The sequence below is a fragment of the Apis cerana genome, linkage group LG1 (genome assembly GCF_029169275.1).
Source record: "Apis cerana isolate GH-2021 linkage group LG1, AcerK_1.0, whole genome shotgun sequence".
NCBI classification, from domain to species: domain Eukaryota; kingdom Metazoa; phylum Arthropoda; class Insecta; order Hymenoptera; family Apidae; genus Apis; species Apis cerana.
In genome coordinates this window covers 16,091,471-16,119,445 of record NC_083852.1, presented here as the reverse complement: position 1 = coordinate 16,119,445, position 27,975 = coordinate 16,091,471, and the positions used below count along the sequence as shown (strand labels likewise).

General features: G+C 35.8%; 1 protein-coding gene and 1 long non-coding RNA gene across 9 annotated transcripts in view; one reads left to right on the top strand and one right to left on the bottom strand.

Moving 5' to 3' along the window:
* LOC107994259 (rho guanine nucleotide exchange factor 17) overlaps positions 1 to 27,975 on the bottom strand; it is a 126,612-nt gene that overhangs the window by 22,458 nt on the left and 76,179 nt on the right. For all 8 annotated transcript variants that reach the window (XM_062076981.1, XM_062077009.1, XM_017051063.3 and 5 more), the window contains 7 exons: positions 23,964 to 24,144; positions 19,560 to 20,180; positions 18,217 to 18,453; positions 17,145 to 17,667; positions 10,625 to 11,044; positions 8,374 to 8,677; positions 7,568 to 7,868 (listed from right to left, as the gene is read on the bottom strand). In XM_062076981.1, coding sequence (XP_061932965.1) covers positions 7,568 to 7,868; positions 8,374 to 8,677; positions 10,625 to 11,044; positions 17,145 to 17,667; positions 18,217 to 18,453; positions 19,560 to 20,180; positions 23,964 to 24,125 — 2,568 coding nt within the window. In that variant the 5' untranslated portion in view covers positions 24,126 to 24,144. The remainder of the gene's footprint in view (positions 1 to 7,567; positions 7,869 to 8,373; positions 8,678 to 10,624; positions 11,045 to 17,144; positions 17,668 to 18,216; positions 18,454 to 19,559; positions 20,181 to 23,963; positions 24,145 to 27,975) is intronic.
* On the top strand, positions 20,179 to 23,515 carry LOC114577031 (uncharacterized). Its single transcript, XR_003696745.2, has 2 exons — positions 20,179 to 21,334; positions 21,398 to 23,515. It is a non-coding gene; the product is annotated as an uncharacterized LOC114577031 (long non-coding RNA).

Sequence of the window (27,975 nt, the reverse complement as noted above, 5' to 3'; positions counted from 1 at the left end):
AGCTTAGAGAACTAAGGAGCTTTTCTAAGAGGCAGGGAAGCTGAAGCGCACTCTTTGACCTTTTTATTGGCTTGCATGACATCGTTTGCGTTTATCATTCCGCTATTTGTTCAACAACATTGTAAAAACTATACGCATTTTTATGGTAATTATAAAAAAAGCAATAACATTCTATATAACATAGAAGAATTTTTAAAAATCGAATGCATACATTATAGAAGAAAATATAATTAGAAAGGATTAAAAGAAAAATGCGATGTAAGTAATTTTTATTTAAAAAAAAAAAAAAAAGAAAAGAAAAGATTGTCGCTCCGTTATCAATCCACTAATTATACTTTTTAGAAGAGCTTCGTATGCATGAAATTCAACATTATCGCTTCCAAGAAGTACGAAGTTACGTTAATATGAATTTTAATATTTCAAAGGCAGCTAATCCTATCCAGGAAACAGGAATAACATAACTGAACGGAAGGTTAACCTCTGACCTTTGACAAACATCCGTACTTATATTATTTCTACCGACTTCTCTTCCAATTACATACGATTTTCTTCGATAGCCGAGGTCTCACAATAACAACCACTTTATTTAAAAAACATTCGGCAGATTTCAATTAACATTCCACCACGGCGAATTGAGATTTAATTTTTCAGCTCAATGTTGTTCGATATACTTTGTACCGAGTTAAACAGTGTCAATCGTGTCTGACACCTTGAAACACATCTCGCATTCTCGAAACGTCAAAACATCGATACGATTACCCCTCCCCTCCCTCCCCCCTTCCATAGATTATGAGACGTAAATGGTACACGACGTTGCGAATAGAATCGAGAATAAATAGAAGGTGGCCGCCGAGCTTACGTGATGCAAATATGCAGCTACTCTCCTAATATTAGTTCTAGTTGCTACCGGCAACATTATTAAGCCCGTAGAATCCTTTAATCACCACCAATTACCAATTAATCATCTATAATCCCAGGTTAACTCTATTCGACATGCCATTATTCTATCTCCTCTCTCAACTATATACTATATATAATAGCCATACTGAAACGAACGAAGGAAAAAATAGAAAAAAGGAAAAAAAACAAAGAACAAAAAAAAAGAATTAAAAGAAAAAATGAGAGAGAGAGAGAGAGAGAAAAGCTCGGTCAAGTCTATTCCATCCAAACCAAAGCCAATCAATCAATCGTCATTCCTAACTCTAATCATCACGGCCGCACTAAGTGTCTACCAAGCAGTTCTTCTTCGATTACCATTCCCAACGACACGATTCTCAAGAAACTCACACGTGACACGTCTAATAAAAGCCTTGGACCAGCCTCTGTGCCCACCGTTAAAAAAACCTCCGTTGGGGTAAAAACACGGTCCGCGTCACGTCAACAATCGTTTGACTCTATTCCTCTCGTTCTCGAGATGATTCTACTCTCGCAACGTAGGTAAGACGTGACACGTTATCAAGCCGCATTTTTACACCGGCCGATCTCGATCGAAAGGTCACACACGTGACAACGAGAGAGACGCGGAGCCGGACGAAGCTGAAAGTGCAAGCTCCTCCACGGATCGCTCCTCTTCACGAGGTTCAACGAGGAGCTTTCTCGCGATGCGGCAGCGAGAGACGACGTTACGCCTGAAACTGGCGACCCGTCGCACAACCACGGCCAGGCTGATCGATGCCCAAGAGAATACGGAGCAAGAGAGGCAGAGATGGTTACGCTTCCAGAACGCCGGCGCACGCTCTCACGTGGATTGCACGGCGCGCGCCCGCGTATCCTGTCCATCCTGTTCGAATCAGCTTTGCCGCGCTCGACCTTGCTCCCGGATGGCAAGCTCGCTGCAGCGACCTTGCGACATCGCTAAACTGATCGTCGAAAAAACTCTCGCTAGGATTAGGCGAGGTTACAGTTGGATTAATCTTTGGCGAGGCGACACGAGGTTGGTTTTTCAAATAATTTTTCCTTTTCGTACACTTTTTGAGTTATTGATTAAAGATGGTGATAAAGAGAAGTTATTTTAATACGTTGGCTTAGAAGGGTTTTAGTTGAATTGTTCTTAATTCTGTGGAAGTAAAGTTAATTTTGTGCAGATTGCACGGTTTATATGGTTGATTTGTTTTAGAATATTTCTTCTAATTATCTTTGAATGATTGCAAAGGGTAACGATAAATAATACTCGATGTATTTTGCATGTAGGTGTCATTGGATTAATTCTATCTCTATTAATTATTATTAATCCGCGAAGATCGCACGATTCATATGGCATGGTTGATTTGTGAAATATTTTTCCTAAGTATATTTTAATTACTGTGAAGGATGACAAAGAATAACCGTTTGGTGTATTTTTATATCGATATTGGCTTACGCGACTTTTAATTGAATTATCCTTAACTCTGTGCAGATAGGATTAATTCTTAACTTTGTCGTGGTTTATATGGACGCTTTTCGAGATGTCCACACAGGGGAAGATTGTGTAATCGATTATATATATTATTTAAAGAAAAAAGTGTTGTGAAAACGAATCAAATTTGCAATAAATAATTGTCGAAAAATATAACGACCACCTTTAATTATAAATCTACGTTATTTTCATGAAAAATAAATAGACATTCATCATGGTAGAATGCTCGATTTGATGTTATTTACCATTATGCGGAAATTTATTTGCACGTGAGTTCACGTCGAAGTCTATTTAGTGACTCCGGAAGTTCGCATCTGCGCCAAACTGAATTAACACGTGGTTACTTATCCCTGCAGGATATCTAGTAATAATTTATTTCTCTCGACAAAGATACTTATGCATCTCCTTGATACCTTTAACAAGATTTAAAATAATAGATTGAATAATTTTGTATAAAACTCACGTATATTAACGAAAATAAATAAAAATTGAAATTAAATTGATATTACGTTCAGTTAACAGAAGAGAATTACGCATTTTTTAAAATAATTTTTATCTATTGAAATAAATTTGAATATATTATATTAAAGAGAACGAATTTTAATTAACATCTTATTTTAATAATCATATATTTGTATTCATACAAGAGTTGAAGCTTTGACCGTAAAAATGCGAATCCATAGTAAACTTTAAATTTCAAAAACTTGAACAAGAATAATAAAATTATTATGCGAATTTAAAATTGTACATACTTTATATAAATTGATAATTTTCAAAACCTTCCTTCCAGTGAATTAATCAAACTGAAAGTAGAACTTGAAACGTCGTAAGCTAATATTAGAGTAACAATATTTCCACGGGATAAAATAACACTTTCGTCAAAAAATAAATCACTCAACACAATGATTTACTTTGCTGTAGTAATAAATATTGTGTATCGAAGTGAATATCTCAAATATTTTCCTTTACTAAATTATTAACTGAATATTTCGAATATTTCATTGTGATGTAATTCGAAGAAGGAACATCTCCACCACGTAACGTAATTCTTACGTATTCGTGTTCGAAGACAATATAAACGAGGAATTAAGCTCGTTGAAGAAAATATACAAAAATATCGATTGGCCAGTGCTCGGTTATTGCGAGACAGTATAAGAAATTATTTTATATTTTGTTTTTTATCGCCTCATGCCCTATATTTATTTCGAGGACGCTTGTTTAGTCTGCAGCGTCTCAGCCTCGAGATTTTCGGGCATTTTATTCGAGTTTGTCGATCGCCTTCGATGCAGTTCTGCTTTTCATTCACTTTGCTCACGTATTGTTTTTGAATAATGTGAACTTTCGCGCGTTAAAACTTTCGTCCATGAAAATCGATTACGCGTCGAAAGCGATGACCATTACAGAACTCATTGAAAACTTTTTCTCTATAACGATTATTTAAACTTTCCGTCAATGAGATTGATGTAAAGATTTATCGTAATACAGATCTAGTTTTATTAATATCCATCGACAATTGCATTTTTTATTTTTTATGGAAAGAAGATATCACGATTAACAATACGCTACATCTTTTTTAATGAAATTTGTAAAGTATAATACAAATTTGATAACAATTGAACTTCATTACGAATTAAAATACTACGATTTAAATTATTCTTAGAAAAAGTAGAAGAATCTTGTCACGTTACCTTTAGATATATCTTAGGGATATAACTAATTTTAATACTATGACACATGTTAAACATATTTCAACACGCGAAATACTAAAAGACGAAAGAAAGAGAAAAATAGATTTTCAACAAGTTCGTGAGGTGATAAAGACCGACGATCGCTATAAATTATTCAAGGAGCTACGTGAGCACCGACGTCACTCGGACGTCACAAACGATCTGGCATTGTAAGTTTCGGGATTCATTCATGAAATCCTAGAAATCTACGCAATATCCTACCTAAAATCGATGACATCAGAAGATAGACAAAGAATCCAGTCTGAAAATATCCCTGTTTATCCCCGTGGCCCCGCTATTTTCAACCGAGGTTTTGCTTTATATGTTTTCTTAGCGATCCTTTCCGCTAGAAATTCTATGCTTTCGCGCATAAAATAACGAGCTTTATTTCCACACGAATGTCAACCAATTCCATCTTTTTTCTTTCCCTCTGATTTAAAAAAATCTTCACTCGCCTCGAACGATAAAATATATATTACGTTTTGACACAATTGTGATACACATATAACGCTCGTAATAATAAATGCAAATAATATTCAGAGTCGTAACTTATTGAACATAATATCCCGAAGAAATCTTTAGATTTCCCCTTACAATTTCTTTCGATTTCTCGAAATTTTCGCGCGGATCGATACCATGACGAAACGTTCTCTGTTACGCATCACGAACGGTCCTGTTTTCTTTTTCTTTTTTCTTTTTTCAGAAAACAGGAAAACCGCCGTTTTCTGCAAGCATGACTAATTTCCGTTTCGCGCGTACATGATCGTCGAGCTAGCCAAGGTAAAAATGCGTGACGGTTCTTCCAAAGGTAATTTATTTTTATCCGTATTTCGAACGAGTATCTGCGCTCTAATTCTCCAAGTTGGACTCGTTGTTGGATAACCTTCCTTATGATCGTGGTAACGAAACAACGAATTCACGTGGCGAAATGATCGGTACAAAGGAGATTAGACATTGCTATTAAACGGCGCGTAGCCGCGAATCAATTCATTTCCCCTTTCATCGTACATACGTGAAAGTCTGTTCGTTAAAAGTTAGTCCTCGATTACGAGGAAAATTATGGAAACCTTAGAAAAAGTAATCCGGTGGACTTTCACGGCAAAGGTTCAAAACGAAATATATTTCAGCTAAAGATAGTCGTGATTGCGATACGAAGTTAGATACTATTGGATTCGATTCAATTGTGTATTCAACGCTAGACACAATAAACTTGGATAGTTTAAAAAAAGATGCCGCGGTTGAAAGGGTGACGCTTTTGAGGTGATTTTCTCTTATTGAATACGGAACACCCTTCTACTTTTAAAACGGAGAAAATTATTTGAGCAAAATTAAAATTCCACGTAAATAATCAATTTCGCATACTTATTATATTCCAACGACCCAACTATTAAACTCGTACAGGCATGAAATAACGTTTCATCGATAAATTACAACCAGAGATTTATTACTATTACAAGAAATTAATAAAATTCCATGTGTGCAAATTACAGAATTCATTTCGAAGATCCACCTCCACTCTCCAACCACCCATCGAATTTGAATTCAATCTACCATATCAAAATTATGTTAACGATACACAATAATATATATATATATATTCATCCACAAAATTACCACCGTCAAAAATCGTTCGAAAGGAAACACTTGCGTGTAACGAAGTTTAATTAACGAAAGAGCATCGATCTAGCATCCCCATCGCCTCGTGAGACCCTAAAAGCGACAGTTTCACAGAAGCGGGGGCGAATTCGCCCGGTCGCACGGCACGCACATTGTCGAACGTGTCGATGTGTATCGAACAAGGTCGAGTTGCGTAAAAATGAGACGGATTCTGTCCACAGTGTGCACGCGTTCAGAGGCCCAGGTACACCTAAGGCCAGGAATATCCTCTCGTGCGCGCCCCCACCCTGCCAGAATCAAGGGGACACTACGCTAACCTCGAGTGCACTGGCCAAACACCACCAACAACTCATCCCAGAAATATGACCGAACATTATTATTAGATTACACGTTTCGACGTACCACGACTGGAAAATCTGTTTCGAATTACTCGGTTTTTAAAGCTCGCCTTTTTGCTTCTTGGATAATGGTCTTTGCAGATTTAGCTCGATGTTGAATAATAATTGTTTAATGTTTATGTTAGCTTTGTTCTCTGGAAAGTTTGCCTTTTCGCTTGTGAAATAGTGTGCCGCACTCTTTCTAGAGAATTTAGAGGATGAAAGACAATTGTGAAGAATAAGAAGCTTGACATGTAGATACTTTGATATTGAATAATGGTTTAGTTTATAATAGTTTTGTTTTCTGAAAAGTTTTCTCTTTTCGTTCATGGAATAATGATGTTTCCAAAATTAAGAAATGAAAGGCAACTGTGTGCATAACGAATTTTCTTATTATTGCGACTTAGTTCGACGTTGAATAATACTTTGAACGATCGCCCGTCATTTTCCAAAGATCGAGAATTGAACAGTGATCGGTATTTCTGTTGCACGATTCGTCGCGTGAATCAAATGGAAATGGATTGAAGAGACATCCCTCGGTTGAAAATTGGTCGCCAGATGTTTAAGTGCGGCGAGGAAGATCGGCGAAGAGGCTGGCAGAGATACGACGCCGCGATAAGATCAATCGCGGTGCTCTTGACTCTCTCGAGAGAGCATTGGCTTCCCTCTCTGCCCCTTTTGTTTTTACTGGTGTCCGCTCGTTAATCGATCCGCCGATTAGCTCTTCATTACATCGCCGTATCGTACGCGAATACGCTTTTACACGAAGCGTAATTATCATTCGTGTAACTTAGGTATTTTTCAAAAGCCGAGCAAAAGGAAAGATGAAACGGAGCAAATTAGCGAGTCTCTCTTTTCGAGCTTGTTAATTCGTTAAGAATGTATTTCTGTGAAAGATTTCAAGTATTTGTAGGGAGTAGAGAGAAAAAAGAAAATGTATCCTTTTAGATACTATTATCTCGTTTCTTAAAACATAAGATCCGATTATCAAAGATCAATTATCAATTCTTAAATGTATTGTATCTAATGTACCTCACTATTCCACGCAACAATTTTACACACATACATGATCTTTCAACTAATACCATCCATCCACGATTATTCATCGTTTCAACTTTCCAAGATGAAGAATGAAGATAGGATGCAATTGAACATAAGGAAAACCATTAATAAAATAGGGACGTTCAGAAAATATCTCGTTCGAAATAATAATAATATTCAAACAAGGAAAGCCTCAGATAATAAAGATTCCACGATTATTCGAATCGCAAGAAATGCTTATTTATCTTCATTTCGATTAATGGTTGTTCGGAATTCGCATCAGCTTGACTTAAATCATTCTCATCTTCGTTTACTTTATCACATTGTTTCCTGTTCCGTCGATATCTCTCCTTCTATCATAATAAATCTCGTGCCTCGAAGCAATGAATATTAAATTTAGAAGTACTCACGTTTCGATGCGCGGGTGCACGAGCCACCCTCTCGGAGGATCCTCGAAGCAATTCCGCGAGGAGTTCGGGACTTGGTCCCGGAAGACCTTCCAGTTTGCTCGGGCTGGAAGTGGTTCTGTGATGGCAGGGCGTGGGCGGCTCTGAACCGCTGTTAGTCGAGTTCGTGTTGTACGAGAGATTCGCGGATACTTTTCTTCGTGGACGAAGACCTTCCTCGAGAGAGATGTCGGCGGTTCGCGGCTTCGCCATTTCTGCCTCCAGCATTTGCCCGTAAGGGCCGCGGAGAGGCCTCTTGCTGTACCTGCACGGATGAAAATCACTTTAAAGTTTTCATCTCGTCGAGTGTTTCATCTCGATTTCAACGATTGTATTGCCGAGGAACTCGTTCTTCGAAGTTGAATTGAGAAATAATAAATAAGATAGGTTTTACACATATTTGATAGATCTTTAAGAACTTGTAATTCTGAATTTTTGAAAGACTAGAATGATTAAAGAATATAGTGTGCAGTAGTCTGTATGTGGTATATTCTCAAAATTATTTTTTCGAAAGATCTAAAGAGGAGATTCAATTTTGTAAGAGTTCATTCTCATAATTATCCTCGTTAAATTATCAAAAATTCCTCTTTATTCTCTGGATAAAATTGATCCATTCTAATCGAAAACACGAACAGGATATCAGGCGAAAGAGAGAATAGTTTTAAGCAAAGTTTTTCGCGGTTTTCTTCGTTTGAATCGCGTTCCGTAAGTCATCGCTTCAGGTCTATTTGCATTCTATTCCAATATATCAGCGCTCGTTCTCGTGTTACCTTCTAGGTGTGTGGCCCTCGCAATCAGAGAGGTCGCTGGGCGTCGCAGGTGGCTCGTCTCTTTCCTCGCTGCTCTGAGCTGACAGCTTGTTCCTGTCGGTGTCCAAGGACTCCGGCCATTGGGTTATGTACACGCCCTTTCTCCTTTTGCTGGTGTCCCCTCGATACCTTCTCGTTTTGCCCGACGGCGACGACGTCTCGGAGGGTGCCTCACTCGCCGCTTCGCTACCCTCGCTTGCTTGACTCAGCCGTGGCTCCTCGGGTGGGGGTGTTATTATCACCTCGTGAGGCTCCAGCCTGTTTTCTACGGGTCAAAAAATCATTTCTGTTTCAATTTTCAAACTTGTGATGAAATTATTATAGAAGAGAGTTCGATTTGAATGAATGGAATAATTTTTTCAGTTTTTAATAATTTGTTAATTTAAATAATTTGAATAATATTTAGAATTTTTCCTTTTTTTTTATAAGTAATTTGTAATTCGTTCTTTGTGAATATAATAAATTTTTCGGAATTTTGATCCACTTTTTCAAAAAATTGTGAAGAAATATTAGTTTTTCAGAAAAAGATTTCTTTATAATATAGCTATGCTACTTCGAAGAAATATTAATCGAAAAAGAAGCGGAGTTTTACACGAATTTAAGCATCGGTGCATAAAGTGGGCAAGCTGATAAATAACGTAGTTAGGAAACAACCGCTAGCCGGAGGTAGGAAAATAACCATTAGCCGGCTGTTTTAATGACTCAGAGCTAACAGAAGCCTACTTATCCAACAAACAGAAAGAAATATCGCGGGTAAAACAAAAGTAACGTCTCGCTTCCCCTCGCTCGCTTCCAATCTTCATTTTTCTTTTCCTTTCCTCTTTAAAGAAGAAATCAAAAAACAATTAAATAATAAAACGGTTGAATCGTAACCTGGGTCAATCATCATCAACCGTGGTATTCACCACAATTAGAGAAGTCGAGACACCAGTGAACGGGCGTGTGAAGTCATCAATGAAGATGGGTTGGAGCCCGATGACGTTGAAATTTCTATTTCGACCCTGGCACCCACCGTTCCGAAAATAGAGGCCACGCGAAATAAAGTGGAAACTTGGGTGCACCTTTGTACCCGTACTCCTGTCGATGCAACCAAAAATAGTCCTTCTTTCCCTACTCTTCTCTGCCACCACTGTGGGACAAGCGAAAATATTTGGCCCGGCTCATCCGGTTCGATTCGATGCTCCAATACATCAACGGAGCATCGGGCCGACTTTCAACGACCGATTCCTAATTCTTGCCACTCGATGCCTCGATAAACGTGTCAACGGATATCCGATAATTAAGAGTGTGGCCGCGGGTCGTTGAATCTTTCGCGTGACGAAACGTCCTCTATTAAGATACGCGAGGTTGATAAGCAACGCGAAATGAGCAACGAAAGAAAGAGAGTGATGAGAGTTCGAGGATGAAGGCGCGATTCTGGCACGGGATGAAGTCATTAAATTAAAATTACAAGCAGCGGGGATGTCAACTTTAGTAATATTATGTTGCCAATTTCCAATGACGAAATCGAATAACAAATTGTTGTTATATTAGAGGAAGAGAATCGCTTCGGCATTAAGAGAATCTCTGCTCGTGGCTCGATTCTGAATAGATACATCGTGAGAATAGAAGAAGATATCGTACGAATGAAATAACGAATAGAGAAATTAAATTAAAAATAAAATTTGGAGGAATTTTATACGTGAAATACGTTTTGTAAAGATAAATATCTTTACAAGATTGTAATATGAGTTGAATATTGTTACTTTTTGAGAGAAATACGTTAGTGGAACTGTGTTAAAGTATTAATAGAAAGATTTTATTAATTATGCAAACATAAATAAATATAATAAAAAACAATCATAATTTATTATAATTGTTTTGCAATAAGCGCATATATCTAAATTATATTTTCTGGATTATATATCTTATCTTTTCTCTTCCTTTCAAAAATCACGAAATAAACCAAAGTAAATTTCACTTTAATAAGCGCGCGTAGAAACTTTCTATTACGATCGAAACATAAAACGTCCATTAAACAAAGGAAAGATAACTGTCACTAACAATTGCTATGGAAAAGTGTTTTCACGATATTTCAAGTACAATACTGCGCAATCAAATCAAAACCTCGATATCTCGTATTTCTATTCGTATCCTCTCTCGTATACATCCCTGAAGCGAACGAAAAATAAGAAAGGAACTACTGTTTAATTTCTTCTATCGATCAACCTACCTTTCTGCGCGGTTTCCTCGATAGGCGCGTTTTCAACGAGCGGAAAAACGGGTTCAGACGTGACGATCTCGATAGGAGGTACGTCAGCCTGTACCAGATCGACTCTCGGCTCGTTGATCTCGGGAACCGGCGGTTCCGGGCTGGTGAGAGCGCTGGAAGTGGCCAGGCTGTCGGAACCATCGCTCCTCGGCCGGATCTCCTCGACGTTTCCGGTCTGAGGTACGCCCAACCCTTCCGCCGAGCCGACAGCACTGTCCACGCTAGGCGTCGAGGTCCTTGGGCTTTGACGATTGGGGCTGTTCTGCGGTGTCGAGACCACCGGGCTGACGTCTCCTCGTCTTCGTGGCAACGTGCTCGCACGAACATCCTTGCTGTCGGCCCGATTCGACGTGGCTATCGGCTGTGCCTTCTGTCGACTAACTGGAACACAAGATTCGATTCATTATTATCCGTTATTGAACGTTATCGAACGAGAATGATGCTACTTGTTCCCTTTTGCGAATAATTTTGACGAGCTACGGTTCATAATTAATTGAACCGGTAGTTTAAACTAATTCGACGAATCTCGCGTAGCGATAGTATCTTTGAAATTACTACCACTAGCGAAGTGAACGGTTGAGAAAACTTGGTGATTCATCGTGGAAGAAGAGATGACTAGCCACCTATCATACACCAGAGTAATTAAGTTGTACACGGATTCGCGATGCATTAGCAGGGAAAAATAACCGTTGCTAATTCCTTTAAGAGATACTACTCGGTTCTAACTGTATCTAATATCCTTTTAATCGTATAGCATAATAAAACGTACTAAAGGAAATCAAGTTACTATATCTTGCTCGTAACACAACTACCTTACATCTTAAAATCTTATCAAAAATATAATTATAAGTCTTAACGATTTCCCAAGTCCTAACACGCGAAGATATCTTTCTTATCTTTCGTTTCAATCCCTCCAACTTATCAATTACTGTTCTCCAACATCGAAATTGTGCGTAGATTTAAAAAAAAAAAGCAAAGAGAGGAGCAGAAAATCGAAAGTAAACATCCGTCCGAATCAATCCCGAACATTTCTCCTAACTATGAATCATTGGTCTTTAATCGAACTGTCATCGCGTGAAAAGAAAATGAGAAATTGCGGATTCATAATTTTTTTCGAAACGAATTTTACTGAAAAACCAACGACTGGTTGAGAAGTGAACAAGAGCACGAGAGAAAGAATGAGCGAGTTTTAATTACCTGCTCGTGTGTCAGGTAATTTTGGCAGACCTCTCAACGCGAGAAGGTGGACCATTCCAATAATAACAAACAGAGTGAGAACGAGAACGAAGATCTCGGTGACGCTTTGAAACGACAGCACGTCGTCTTGGCCGAATTCCCATGAAAAGATAGCGATTAAGAGGCGAATTCTGTCGTTTTCGAAACTTTTATTATTCCTTTCTTTCAATTATTCTTGAGTGTATATTATCGGTAGTGATATCCGAGAATCAGATATTTGTTTCAATTATTTTAATTAAAGAAATCGTGAACTGCGTTAAGTTAATAATAATTTTCGGTATTGCGATTCATTTAATTAAATTTAAAATGAATTTATATTAAAATTTAATTATTATTTGATTGGTACGTCAAATTCTTTTTTTTATAATGCTGTTAATTTAATAGCTTCGTTAACTTTATTTGGAAAACTTGTAGTGTAAATTCGTGAAAAATCATAATAGATGCCGCAAATTCATCGTCCAAGGAATCGTAACAAATTCGTATTTTTACGATTACGTACTTTGTTACGATTTTTCTAATTTGGCACAAATTTTCCACGTATCGCAATCTATATCTTATAAGTGTAATAAATGTACAGTACATGGTGTAGAAAATTTTTTAAATAATCACAATTTCCTAGATTTTGTATACAAAGTTTAATTTGCTTAACAAGAAACTATTCTTCCATGTAAATTTTAATAGCTTTGAGAACAAAATTTAGTACTCCTATAGACATAAAATAACATTTTTATCTGAAAATAATCTTTCTTCAATTTAAAGGCAATAAGGAACTCGTTGATCGAATGTATAACCTATCGATAATTACAACAGATGTTGTAAATCATCGAGTATATGATAATAATGAATTCCATGTTACCTGGACCGTCTCGTAATTATCGTCGCAATAATTAAACGTCAAATTGACTACTATGTAAATCCTTCGTTTACTGTAAAACACACATCCGTTAATTTTCGCTATCTTCCTGATGGGAATACTTCTCACGAGCATAAATACGGGGACAAGAAAAATAATGGAACTCGTGAATGCATAAGCACGCAATTACGGGCACACGATAATATTATACGCTAAAGAATATAATCCATTCATGCTATTTTCACTTTAATTAATATCGTGAAAAGAGAAGAATATTATACAATTTAATTATTCATTCTTACAATAGAAACATTTAAAATATTTTTATTATTTTATCATCATATTCACCTCTTTCTCGTATTTTCCACCCCATTTCTTTATTATCTCTTTTCTCCCATTTTTTCAAACAAAAAATTTCCACAATTATTCCTTAACGCGGGATATTCTCTCTCCCTTCTCAATTCACAATTTCCAATTAAGATAAAAACTACTTTTCTCCGCGATTAATTGTTCACTTCCAATCTCTCCCCAATCGTACTTATGTTTCGTTTTCAATCATCAGCCGCGAACAATGCGATCGCCAACTTTGTGGTCGTAATTATTATTATCTCTGGATTTTTTTTCCATCGATACTCGAGTAGAAAATCTATTATCTACCCACTTTGCTTTCTCTCGAGCTCCTTTTCCCTCTCATCTCCGGTGATCAAGCGTTTTTCCAACGTTTAATGGCCTCGTGGACCCGTCGATTGGAGCTGTATTTCAGAAGATACCAAGTTACACGTCCTCGTAAACCGTCTTTCGAACGTAAAAGGTGTCTCGTGAAAGATTTGTTGGCGAAGAGATTTCCGGCTTACGCCACGCACGTGATTCACGCTTTTGCCCTTATTATACATTAAGAAATCGGCTGCACTTTTCCTCATTTTAATTTTTCTCTCCCTCTCTTTTTTGCTTTTCGTGCACACGATTTTTGGTTTCAAGTGAAGTGAAAAAAAAAGAGAAAAATTATCTCGAAATTGCTAATCATATTTTTATTGTTTCAGGAAGAGAGAAAAAAGTCTCTAACCATTATAATGGCATTCGTGAATTATTAACAGATTCATTTTCTGAGTGTATCTTAAGAGTATTTTTCAAACTCAAACAAGATTTAGCGACTGCTTTCCGCAATGCATAAATATTTTTCTTCAAACAAGAAACTTCTGAATTCTTTCAAAGCATATATTCGATTCGTATATAATAATAATTTAAATATCCTGAGTCTATCTGTTATTAATTCGAAGAGGAACTCTTAGAGAGAGATTAAATCCCACAAAAATTTCCATTATGCTAACATTCGCTTAAACTTCTATTTAATATAAAAACAATTCTTCCACAATCAACGATTCCAAACAACGCATCGAATACAAACATTTCTACCAGAATTAACATGAGCACAAAAGAAGAAAGGACCTTTGCTATCGATACTTCTCGATAAAAGACTCGCGACAGAATTTAAATAATTAGCCGAACAAACAATGCGTTTATTCAGGCCAGGGATACAAAAAGCATTATCTTTAAAGGCCGTTCACGATCTCTAATATCTCTCTTATTTCTAGTTATCGTGAAACCGAATCTGCCTGCTGATATATTCAGGTAATTATTATATCTTCGTAGATGAAAGTTAATGTTACGCGTGTCCAGAGAGAAAAATCCATATCTATAGAGAACCGTTCGCTATTTTCGGTATGGAGTGTAAACTGTGTATTGTATAGATGTTCCTTTCTTCTCTCATTTCTTTTTTTTTTCTTCTTTTTTCTCGAGACGAGAAGGTAAAACCAACATATCGTTGCAAGCGTAAACAAGCTTCATACTTTGCCAAACGAGGAGAGATCCGCGAAGAAGTAGACGGACCTCGATCGACCCAGTGAGGAAGTTTCACCAGTGAGGAAAAGCGTTCGGTACCCTCGAAAATTATTGGACTGGAATTCGTGTAAAGATAAAATGTGGTCAAAAGAAGAGCGAATTTAGGGCGTCTCTTTAACACATGTGAAACTTAGAAAGCAAGATGCAGGAAATACGATGTTCAAGAAAAGGAAATCTGTGGATGTTGTCCAATGTTATAGTAGTTTGTTCGTGAAAAGTTGAGAAAAGCTAGTATTTAATAAATACTGTTGCGATATTGATCAAAATATAGTTTCAAATATTTATTCCAAGTTATTAACTAATTTGATTGTTACGCAGAGTATAGATATATAAAAATTAACAGTTTGCAAACGAGTATATTCTCCGATTCTTGGCAAGCAGAGAATATTTTCTACATGAAACGAAATTTTAAATTAAAGATTAGCTAAATATTAAGAATAAAGAAAAATATTACAGTATTATGAAAACTTTATTATACTGTAATAGCAATATTTGTCCAAAGGATTAATGAAATGATCCTTATATTTTATAATAAAAATATAATAATTTGTTAACTGAAGTTCATTAAAAACATAAACAATAGTAAGTAAGATAAAATTCGGTTCTTCAAAAAATTTCTTTCGTAGATCTGTTGTGAAGCAGAAGAGTTTCGAGGAATTCTCGCTGCTTTTTACGGATTTAGATTGTTCCTATCCACAGTTGTACCGACATCTACATGTAATAATAGACATAATGAGTAGTGTTTATTTGGCGAAACGCCATACAGCCGGAATTTGCATTCTCGCCACCCCGACTGGGCTGGCCAATATTTACAAGTACACAACTGGCCGTATACAAATCATATAATTAATTGACAATGTTTTCTCTTCCAAATTTCCGCGTTCGCTCGACACTCGAGCGATTATTTATCGCGTCTCGAAACGAAAACGAAACGATATCAAAAGCAACATTATCGTGTCCCGTTATGTAACTCGATGCTCGAGTCTTCTACGTCTCTTACTTTGCCTTTTCTTTTTCCTTTTATTTTCCTCTTTTTTCAATTTTACACTCATCTCGTTGGTAGAAGTTGAAGTTTGAAGATCGATACGTTTAATATTTTCTTGAAGAAAATACGTATTACTTATGAAGAATGATGAATAATGATGATGTTGAAAATTTTATTATTATATTCTTGCTATTCTTATTATTTTGTTTTTCTTTGCACCAACATTAAATTAACCAGAAATTAATCGGGAAAATTACAATTTATAATTTGAATTATAAAAATCGAACTCTTGCTTTACAATGAGAAATAAAATTATTGAAATTATTCGGAATCGTCGATATTTTCACGAAATACAAGAAAATTTAAATAATAAATAGCTTTCAAAATTTATATAATATATTTAATTATAAGATAAAGGATTAATAGAAAAATTTAAGACAAAATATTTGCCAATCTTTAAAAATTCCTATCTAAGATTTTAAAAACTTTATATATACTTCATCGTGAAGATAGAAAATGAATGCTTGCAAAGCTTTTACAAAAGTTCCAATATTCATTGAATCGAAGAAAATTTCTTCGAATCTACGAAGCAATAACGCTTCGGCAAAGAAGTAAAGCAGAACCTTTTATGGGGAGTGACTAGTAGAACCAGTTCCGAGCAGGTGAAGACCCGAAAAGATAAACACGGAAACAAAGTACAATGAATGCTTTGGAGTAACTGTTCTTACGGTCGCTTCTGCTCTCCCACTGCTACGCCCATTCAAATGCCTCTCGTAAATGCATAAATTCTACCGTTTCGTTTACGCTCATTTATAGCTGCGATTGTGTGATAACTGCGAACAAAATCTACGAACCTATCATAATTAGAAGAAGCTAACGTTTCATACTTTACTTACATTATCAATTTTTTTATCGGGATTTTTTTGATAAATTTGAAAAATAATAAATGAGAAATTGAATGAGTTTATGAATTTTTCTTAAACTTACATATATATTTCGAATAAACCATAGGAAATCTTTTTAGTAAATAATTTAGATTAAAATAAGTTACGAAATAAAATAAAACTAATAATAATATTTAACGACAATATTGAAAGTATTTTTGTATATCAAAAGATATTAATGATAATCTGCAAGGATCAGAGATATTTAATTGATCGTTCAAATTCATTAATTGATCTCTTGTCTATTTTTATATTCAATATTTCTATCTTGATATAAATCCTTGATAAAATTCATTCATATTATCCAAAATTGTGAATTATTATCAATATCAGATATCAGAAATACAGCAAAGCTCCATTCATCGAAAATTTTAATTAGCATCCTATTAACCGTTCAATAGAATTCACTTATCTCGACGTAAAATCGTAGTAACTGTATAATTTTCCATTACAGGAACTGTTTATCCCCCAATGGATTTATTTTCATTGTTTCAATCTTCTTGATAATAAAAAATTTATTAAAAAAAAAAACAAAAGAAAAAATTATTATTCAAAAGCAACTACCTTGATTGAAGTCCACCTGGCCGAAGGAAGCACTCCTGAACGGTGCACCGGCTCTGTGAAACGTAAGCAGAGGTCCTCTGGGCTCCAATCTGGTGATCGCATCCCTGGCTTCACCCTCGTTGCCTTGGCCGGAGGCGGTGTTCAGATTATCACACAAATCGTCCACACACGTACCACTATCTACCACCGAATCACTGTACTGTCTCAGGTGTTTCGCCGTGTCTGCACTGGCGTTCAGCTCGTTTTTTATGTCACTTACGTCACCACTGTTCCTATCATATTGCCTGAGCGACCGCGATCTCCTCGAGTCGGTGCACGTCTTCCTGTATGCATCGTTACTCGACTCACTGTAACACTCGTCACCGACACTGTCACTCCGGTTGAACGTCTTCGGCTGGTTGTGTTGCAGTGGATATTGCTGAGAGTGTTGCTGGTTGCCCGAACCATGCCCGGTTCCCTCGCTGTACGTGTAACTTCGACAGGAAGGTCGACCGTCGCAGCGACCGCATCCTTGATTCGTTGTCTAGTTGAAAAATTATATTGATATTTTCAATATATTTATTTTCAAATTATACATTAAATATTCTCTTTGAGTTTCTCTGCGAATTAATATCGTTTTTCTACAGCTCCTTTTGTAGTTGATATTCCGATATCGATCTTTTAGAGTATCAAGTTTTATAAGAAGTAAACGAAGGCAGGAAATATAGTATTTAATAATCTTAAAATTATCTATACTTGTAAATCTCGCGATAAAGTTTTTGCTCATTTTCCATGAAAGAAGAAACACGAGATTAATGTAATATCTCAGGGGAAAAATGCGATTTATATCTGCAAAGTTTGTGCGCACGAGTTTACGACTGCCATTTGGCACATATCAGCTAGCAAAGTTTTTCTTCAATTATCATGTTTCCGGAGTAAAATTAGAAATATCAAATCGAGGATTTCACTTCTTCGCGATTCTTAAAAATCCGTTGACAATCTATACAAATCTTTGCAATTGGAAAACGAATTTTTGTATATGCTCGCTATATAAATAAATAAATAAAAAGAAGAACAAAAGGAAAGTCTTTACCTGAGGACAATTTTGAGAGGGTGATTGGTATCCACTCGGGGGTGGAGAGGATGCTTGAGTCCGCGAAGGCCTTCTAGGTGGTGGTACAGGAGCTGGTCCTTTGAGTTTCTCGGTGAGCTCTCGAAGGCGCTCGGCCTTTTCGCTCCGGGGGCCGGAAGAGGACTTTTTGCTACTTCCTCCTCCGCCCCCGCTCCATCGGAACCTGTGCAATCGGTCCACTGCTATCACTGCTGGTTCCTGCATAGATAAACAATCATAATTACAATATCAAATTTACAAAACTTACTTCCTCTCAATATTCAAAAGATCGTATCCAAAATTACTTTTATAATTAATTTGAACTTTTCGAATATGATTTTTTCGAATGTTCAGAATCTGATCTTTCTCACGAGGTTTTTAAAGATCGTGCACTTGCGACGATCCAATTTTTGGATCGACCGTGCTGCGCAGCGTGCGTTGCCTCGTGCCTGCCGCGAGGGAAAAGACAGATGACGACCAAAATAGAATATCGTTCTTCGACTAGACACCTACGTATCGCATATACGAGTTTCCGATTCTCTAGGCCCGTCACTTTCCAACGATCGATCCTAATTTTCCCTCTTTATCCTCGTTGGAATTCGGTCGAGACAAATTAACAGGTTGAACCGAGTTAACAGGTGAACCAGATTCAACAAAGACCAAGTTCTTGTCATTCGAAAATTAATCTGGCTTAAGCCAAGATTATCCGTGGTATCCGAGAATCGTCGAATTAATTTCCCTCGATCCCATATATCGTTCTCACTCCGTGACAGTTACAGGCCGACAGAAGAAGGAGATACACGTTGAACGGATATAGATAAAAGAAAAATGGAAGGAAATAAATAATAATCAATCCTCGCGAAAGAGAGAGAAAGAGAGAGAGAAAAATCTTCCTCTCCCCATCTCCAGCCATTAAAAATACTACACCTCTACCACTTGTAACCCACCTCTCGAGCTTTGACACAAAGCGTCCTCCCAGGTCGAAGACACTTCGTCCCAAATTCCTACGAACCAGCTCACTCTTACGAAATCACAACAGTTTTTCTACAGCCTCCGAACCGCGTTCCTTGGATCCTCCAAAAATATCTTCCAAAAACCAATCATGAAATCTTCCATCACACGTTTAACACACTCATCCTATCCACCAGATAGATCTAACCAATCTAATCAACAATTCCTCCCTTCACCCTACCCATATATACAATGAAAACACGAATAAAAAAGAATCAAAAACGAGCGAAGGAAATCCAACCGAGATCAAAACCGATGATTAATCTTCGATCGTATGATCTAACAAGATGTAGAAAAAAAATTCCGCTAAATACCTGCAGCTTCAGCGTCTGATGCTTGGTCCACTGTGCTAGCTGTCGCGGTACCGAGACGGACTGCAGCGTCGGGACGGCGGTGGACGTGTTGAACGACGTGGAGGTGGATACCGACGGTACCGCCGCCGTTAGAGCCGCAGACGATTGTGCCTGATGGTGCTGTTGGCCAGTGCTGTTCCCCACCGACATTTGCAGCATCCCTCGGTTATTATTAGAGTTCACCAACGTCGGTTGCGCCGACGTCGTCGTTGGCGTCGTCAGCGTCGCCGGCTGTTCCACGCCGGCAACACGGCTGTTCGAAGACGTGGGAGGCCCAGGAAAAGGAGACTGTCCACAGCTAACTCCTCCACCGCCACCTCCAACTCCACCTACACCACCTCCGCCTGTTACGCACGGCGAGGACGAAACGGCGATCGTCGTCGACGGCGGGACCCTCGGCAACGGTAGACGCGAACGTGGACCGATGCAACAGCAATCCGCGATGCTCGTGCTCAGCTCGAGACCCGCTGAATTCTCTGGACACCGATCGGTCAGTCTCTCGCGAGAGTCGCTCTCCCTGGAACTCCTCTTTCGACGCCTCTCCTGCGATTCTTCCCGCGAGTTCAATGGCGGCAGACTTTCCTGGAATTCAGAAATCGAGATCGATCGTTTCTTTTTTTTTTTCCTTTTTCCTTTTTCTGGATTTTATTCTAAACGAGTGATTTGGAGTGCGTGGAATCGTATTGGAGTTTGTAGCTATTTTAGTATTTGTTGAATATTGCAAATGTAAAATTAAATTAGACACTGTGAAAAATCTTCTTAGAATCTTTGAAAATTAATGGTAAATTTTTCTGAAACAGAACACGATCATGGATATTTTTTTGCGTTTTTTGTTTTGTGAATTTGAATTTTTGTTCCGAATGATTTGAATATGGTTTTTCAGATTCTACTGAAAGGAATTTGTAGAAATTTAAGTACCAACGAATATAAAACGTATAGGTACTGCAATCGTGTCTCTAAGAGTTTAATGACGACAGACTTTCTTGGAAGGGAACGATTATTAACGTTTCGATTTCTTTCGCTGAAAAATTTCTTTTGTCACTACTTTTTTTAGAAGTGATTAAATTATTCTTAGATCTTTTAAGTTTTGTCACCTTCTTAAAAGAATTACATTTCACGTTTGACTGAAACAAATTTAACTAAAAGAATTCACTGATTAAGTTTCAAGATGAAAAGACAATTCATAAGTTAGTTTTATAACAAATATATGTAAACTTCGAAAGTAGATTCCATAAAACTGTTGAATCTTTACATTGCATTACGTGTATTTTATAATCAGCAAGAAAGCAGCTACGCATATGTTCCATTAGTGTATATGAAATTTTCTTTACAATTGAATAATTCAAAATTTTATTGTTTAAATATTTTTAAAAATATTAAAAACAATAAATAAAATTAATGATGGTAGTAATTATAACGTTTAAACTTCGAAACATTTTATTTCGAACCTTATGTTTCAATATATAAGTGGAAAGAAATAATCTATGATGGTATTCGAAAGAAGACTTTAGGAAAGTCTTATCCTTAATTTGTAACGCACTATGAAAAATGCGGCTTCTTGCGCATATAGACTAGAGCACTCCTTATACTCCTTTGTTTAATGCAGCACGAAAGCAGTGGAACAAATGGGACCGTAAAGCCTATGAAGTGGCTTCGTATATATAAAGAGACTCAAAGACTGCTTCTTGTGATACCCTGTAAAACGAAACGTAGGAAGTAGAACCTGCTTGTACAAGGTAATTTCACTTTGCCCATACGTACCAGGGAACGCCTAATTTAAATAATTTTTTCCCCTACAGATCACATTTTAACCTAATTGGAAACGCTACGTTAAACCATACCACGATTAAAGTGAAAAACAACATACGAAATTTATATTTTAATTATCCTAATTTTCCTTCAAACTTAACTTCGTTTATTTTCCGTGGTTAAATTATCATTCTCCAACAAAATTGACATTCAACTATTGAACGAGATTTCGAAGAATAGACTTCTTGCATCGAGATATTTCAAAGTCTCTCTGAAATGTCACAGTCACTTCGTGATGATTATTCGCGTCATTTCACGCGGTTCAACTGATACACGTGCAAGAACGGTTGCAGTAAAGAGGATAAGGGAGGTAGACAATGGCGTCGAGGCAAGGTGACGCGCGTTGTTTCTTCCCACGAACGAGCCCGGAGATAAACTCCTCTGAAATAGATCTCTGACTCTTGTGTATGCAACACGATGTACGGGCTATATGCTGGAAAGTAGAATCCATCTAATCTCCTTTCTGGAAATCCTCCCGAGATACCGAGATACGTTCCGAAATGTCTGCTTCGATCTTTATTTTGACATTTTACGCTGCACGACTGAGAACACGATACCATTGTAGAGATGTTACAAAGAGAAAGATAACGAACTACATACCGGAGGATCCATGTTAAGCAATAATTCCGTAATAGAAATTTATTATATACAATAATACCGATATTTATACAAAAATATACATATACGATAGGAAAAATTCGAATATTGAATTCGGTATTTTCATTTCGAAAGAGAATGAATTTAATTGTATGCAATACTTAAGGAATTTTGGATTGTAAATTCTCTGATTTCATCTTGTTTGTTCTTGTTTGTTTTGTTCTTTCTTTCGAGATATTGAAAAGATGAATCACAATTTGTAAATATTTTTTATTTAAAGTATAAAAATATTTAAAAAATTCATAAAGAATATATCTAACACTTTTATTAATCAGAATTTCTGTTTTCAATATACTTTAAATCCGAGAATATTATTTATGATTTCGAGCTATATTACTATATTTGAAATTATTAAAAAAGAAAAAAAAATACACATATTCTCATTCTTCGAAATTCAAAAACTAATTATTTAACTAATTAAAAAGAGAAGTCATCGAAGCTTATAAATCAGACGAACGAGGAACTTAAAAGTTAATACCTCAAAAAGTATCCTCCGCTACTTTTCGCTATATAACTATACTAATTACTAAAAAAAGAAGAAGAAGAAGAAGAAGAAGAATTAAAAAAGAATTCTCGGAACTCGCTGCAAAGAAACGTAAAAATTTTACATCACAAAAAGTTAAAAGATCGGTTCTCAATCGTACTCGCGATGATCTATCGATGATCGAAGGACTTGGCAGTGGATTGGCGGACTCGTGTCGAGATTTTCACGTCGCTACGTGTGCTCGTATGATGTCAACGTGGAATATTGTTCTGACGAGGACGGTCAGCGCGAAGAAATAGGAAGAGGAAGAAAGAAGGAATAAGAAAAAAGGGGGATGGCTCGGACCCGAGTCACTGACTGGCGGCATTCTATTTGCGCGATCGTCTCTATATTTAGGATTTCCTACGTCTTCATTTTGCTCGCGCGAACAACGTCTCTTCTCTGTCGCGAATCCGTCGAAGGTCGTCACCGACGGCCAACGGAATTTGGATTCTTATTTGGCTGGACGCTGCGTCGGTCTCCTCGCGGGTTCCGCGTTAACCAATATAAAATCACGCTGGCAGCGGCACCGTGAAATTTCAAAAACTTTACATATCCTTCTCTTCGTGCCCCTCGATGACGCAGATCGAAAAACACGCATTTTCGACCGTGTTTGAACGACGCGAGGAATGAAAATTCGTAATAACGCCAGTATTATAAGTCTTAGATAATGTAACTCTTAGATAATGAAAAATAATTGCACAAGTCGTTCTATTATAATTATAACGGCCCTCGTTTATTTTGTCGTCGAATATTGTTCGATGTATCTTTGAGTGTATTTGTAATTTCCTAAATTTGTCAGGAAAAATTGCGTAAAAATTTTGAAAATATACGGATATTTGGATATTTTGTAAAAATGTTAAAATATTCTGTAAATTTTTGTATATTTATAAATGAATAAACATCCGTGATGCTAATAATAACAATTTACGAGCTCGCAAATTTTTTTCACAGCGTATTTCAAACAAAATAGCTAAGTTAATCTTTTCATCACGAAATAAATATGATAGTTCTAAACTTCCTGCTCCTCAAGTTAATGATTAATTAGCCTTAAAATTTCGCGGATAATCTATATATTACGAAAATCAATTTTCGTTCATAGCAATCGTTTAACTTTACCACATATTAGACAAAATATTTTATCCATTAATATAGAATTCATTGAAGAACGTAAAAGAATTAAAATCCAAATTCTCATATGTATTTTAACTCCAAAAGATCTTAAATCGAAGAATTTTCAGCAATTTTCTAATCTATATTTTCTTTATCACGAAAAAAGATTACGATTTGAAAGAAAAAGTTATGAAACGTGTGTGAATATTGAAGAAAATTTAAAAGAAATAGATAAACTATTAGAAAAATGAAAAGTTTTTTACCTGAGAAAGTCTGAGACCGTATCTGGTACCACCTAGAACCACATATCCACCTCCGACACTTCCTCCTGTCATGGCTCTTGCTGCACCCCCAAGCCATCCTCCGAATCCACTTCCTCCTGCCTTCTCCGCCCCGCCACCCCCGTCTCCACCGACGCGGGGCATTCTTCATCCTCCCTTCACCCTGTACAAAGACGCCAGACAAATTACATTTCATCCTTTACAAAGAATTCCATTTAACGTAGTAATTTTATTCTTTCTTTTTTTTTTTTTCGTTAGATTAACAATCGAAGTCTTCATTATTTTAATAAAGAGTTTACGCTGGCAATGATCTTATTATGGTGCTTTTCCATCGTGCTTTATGAACTCACGGACCACATAATGACGTAAGGTAAACCTAAATTGTGTTTTGAGTAAATACACGGGCCACGGCTTTAACGTTTGATTCGACAGAGGAAACGAGCATAAATTTCGCGGCAACGCTTGACGTTTGACATGTATTTTTCTTTCTTCTTTCCTTTTTTTTCTTTTTGAATATACGTCGACTACAGAAATACGTATTCTATATTACAAAAATTTAAATTAAATTACTTTTTTATGTTTAGCAAGATACACGCGCATACATAAATTTTAAATAATTATATGTTTGATAATAACAAATTTCACTAAAAATCTCGTAAATCATTCATTTTCACCTCTTTTAATTGGCGGAGAAACGATTAAGCAGAACACGATTTCATTAAATGTATCAAATAAGTATTTCAACTCCTTATCGCTCTCTTCAAGCTTCACCATTATAAATTAACCACCATAGAACGAGACACGAGCAATTTCGATAATATCGCGACTTAATGTTCATTTTATTCACAAATCAAAGATAATCAACTCGTAAACTTTTCTTCTCACGCAGATTGCAGTTGATTTACAGAATTATTCCGAAGATTTCATCAGTGTGTGCATACGACTTCCAGCAACTTTAATGGAACTTTCTCGCGAATCCACGGGAATTTCATTCAGTCAACGGCGACGCGGCGTAAATAAATAAAATCGTTCTTCACAGTTATCAGGGAATGCGCAAACGTTCGCAAGAATTCAAGAAGCGGTGGTCGTGCGTGCATGCGTGAGTGCGTACGCGGGTGCATGAATTCTCACTAGCGTATGCTATTTAATCAGATTTGTTTTCCGTTTTCTGATTTAAGGAAAATTTAAGGAATATATGCCGATTAAATGAAATAATTCGATCGCATCAATATTTCAGAACTCAGAACTTAAATAAAATGATATTAAATTAATATTATGTTTTATTCTGTTGTATTAATAGTATTTAATCGCACGAAGAAGAGGGAATTTTCTAAATTTTAATTATATTCCACGTATAATTTGCATAATAATGATTTCCATTTTGTTTATAAAGTTAACAATATAATTATAAAGTTAATCTATGTTTAGCCTTATACATGATTAACGTCAATCGGAAACTGACGTCATTATACCGTTACATCCGATTTAGGCGACACCGACGATTTCTGTACGAAAAAGGGAAGCATTTAACTTTACCAGAAATGGAAGCAATATTTATAACTGTAAAGACACATGGAAGATATATATGTATACTCTTTATCATTCTATAACTTTATAATAGGAAATGATTATTTTAAATTTTAAATATTTATCCTAAAAGCGGATGGCATTTTTCGTAATGGTAATAATACATGTGGCCTCGCATAAATTATCCAACTATGAATTTATTATGATAATATTCGTTAAAACGAGTATTATAATTTGAACGAATAAATTAATCACGGGAGATTGAAAATTGGTAGTAGTTAATACATCAATGAACGTATGAATAAATTGGAAATTCCAGATGTCCAACGGTTCTAATTTTGTAGTATTTACTTTGATGTAATTTCAATTTATATTTATTCATGAAACACGTAAGGATATAATAATTGAAAACAATTTATTTTTATCATTGTGATTTTTAATATGCGTGCCATTGATATGCAATAAATATTTTATTTCTAATAACGACTTTAATATTTTATATAAATCGTAAATTTTTATGTTTTACATTTGTTCAATAGATGCAACGTTAAAAGTTATTATTAAAACAAATTAGCAAATTCTAATTTTCGAGCAAATATGATAAACGAGCCGAGTCTTTCGAACAGAGATATACGTATAAAAGAATTTCAGTGCTGCACAATCATCGAAAAGCTGGCTTTCATCTAAACAGTATCACGATGGAAACTTTATGGTTGCAAATATTGGACGTTTATAAATACCTGTGTATGTCTTTTCTATTTCCGAATACTGAAGGCTAACTATATCGAAATGGTTCGCGCATCTTCTCGGTAAAGGGGCATTAAGAATCCATCATCAATTGCCAAATAATAATAGGGATAATAAATTCTCTCCATCCAATAGACTCTTCTCCATTGAAAACATCGTTCACGTACAAAGAAACGAGACACATTGTTTTTCGAACGTTGAATTACGACGTTTTATTATCGCGAAAAGCGATGATCGCATCGTTTCGCTTGCTTTATTCTATCGCGAATATATTATAGGTACAGTGATTTACGAAAGTATTGTGTACTGTAAATAAAAATATTAACGATGGAAATAGATACGATGGAAATTTTGTTGAAAAGATGAAATGGATTCTTTTTTTATTTTTCCAATATAACTTTGCAAGGACATGATATAAAGCAAAACTTTAAAAATAAAAAATTGTAAAAATATTTTCATTAAAAAAAAATATAACTACTTAAAGTGAAAAAATTCTAAAAGTTCCAAGATTTTATTTCATCAAACATATTTTATTATCTCTTTTTATAACCGATTGTATTCTAATTATACAATTAAAACTAGAATTTTTAATTAAATGAATTTAGATGTAAAATATTCTTCGAATACTTTTGCGAGTTACTGTACCTATTTGGTGTGTTACGATGAACGAGACGGTTAGATTTATACGACGATAAAAATCATTTCCGTTGTGCATTATTCGTGATATAAAAATGGGATTGATTTTTATTTCAAATCAAAATGTATGCAAATTACCCTCGGGGTTAGACAAGAATTTATGCACGGCACAGTGGAATAGATTGAGGAATTAACGAGAAATATTTCGACGCATCACAAATTCTAGAGCCTATTCGATCCTCGTCTAATGTGTTTTCTGTCAGATAGCGGTGATAGAGTGACACTCAATTCCAGAAATGAATTATTTCATGCTTGTGCTCCCGACGGATGCTGAGTTCGATTCGAACGAATCTGATAAAGTTCACGATCGATAATGCGAATTTCGATTTGCAAAAGTCAATTATCTTTCAAAATAAGTCAATTTTCTGATGAATATTATGAGGAATATTGGGTATATTCTCGATATGTATAATATGTATAGAAAGGTAATGTGAAGAAATTATATTTTTATTCTTTGTGAAGAAACTAACTTGAATTTATTTTTTTCGAGAAATTATTGTTCTATTAGTAGAATTTACAATATGTTAATAATGGCTCATAATTAAAATAGATAATTATAATCGAAATTTCACATTCTATTCATTCTAATATTAAGTGATAAGTGATGAATTATTCTTGCTTAACTGCTTAAATTATAGATATAGTCGTAGTTTATGCATTTTCAGGAATATGATTTATTATTGCCTCTTATTAATTATCCCAAATATCTGGATGCGATTGTTCAAACCTCATTCTAACTCGCAATCAATAATACTCAGGCAAATTAAAATTACACAATAAAAAATATTGTAGGATTAGAATACGAAGTATAATCAAAATAAGTATAATTAATACTTAATTAATTAATACTTATCTCAACATTTAATGTATCTAGGAGAATATTACAGATTAATTATTCCAATTATTATGTCGATAAATTTTTCCATTAAATACTACTCACAATTACCGGGAAATATTAAAAAACTTTTCCACATCACTCAACGAGAAACTTAAATTAAAAGTCTCACTGATAAAACGAGCCGAG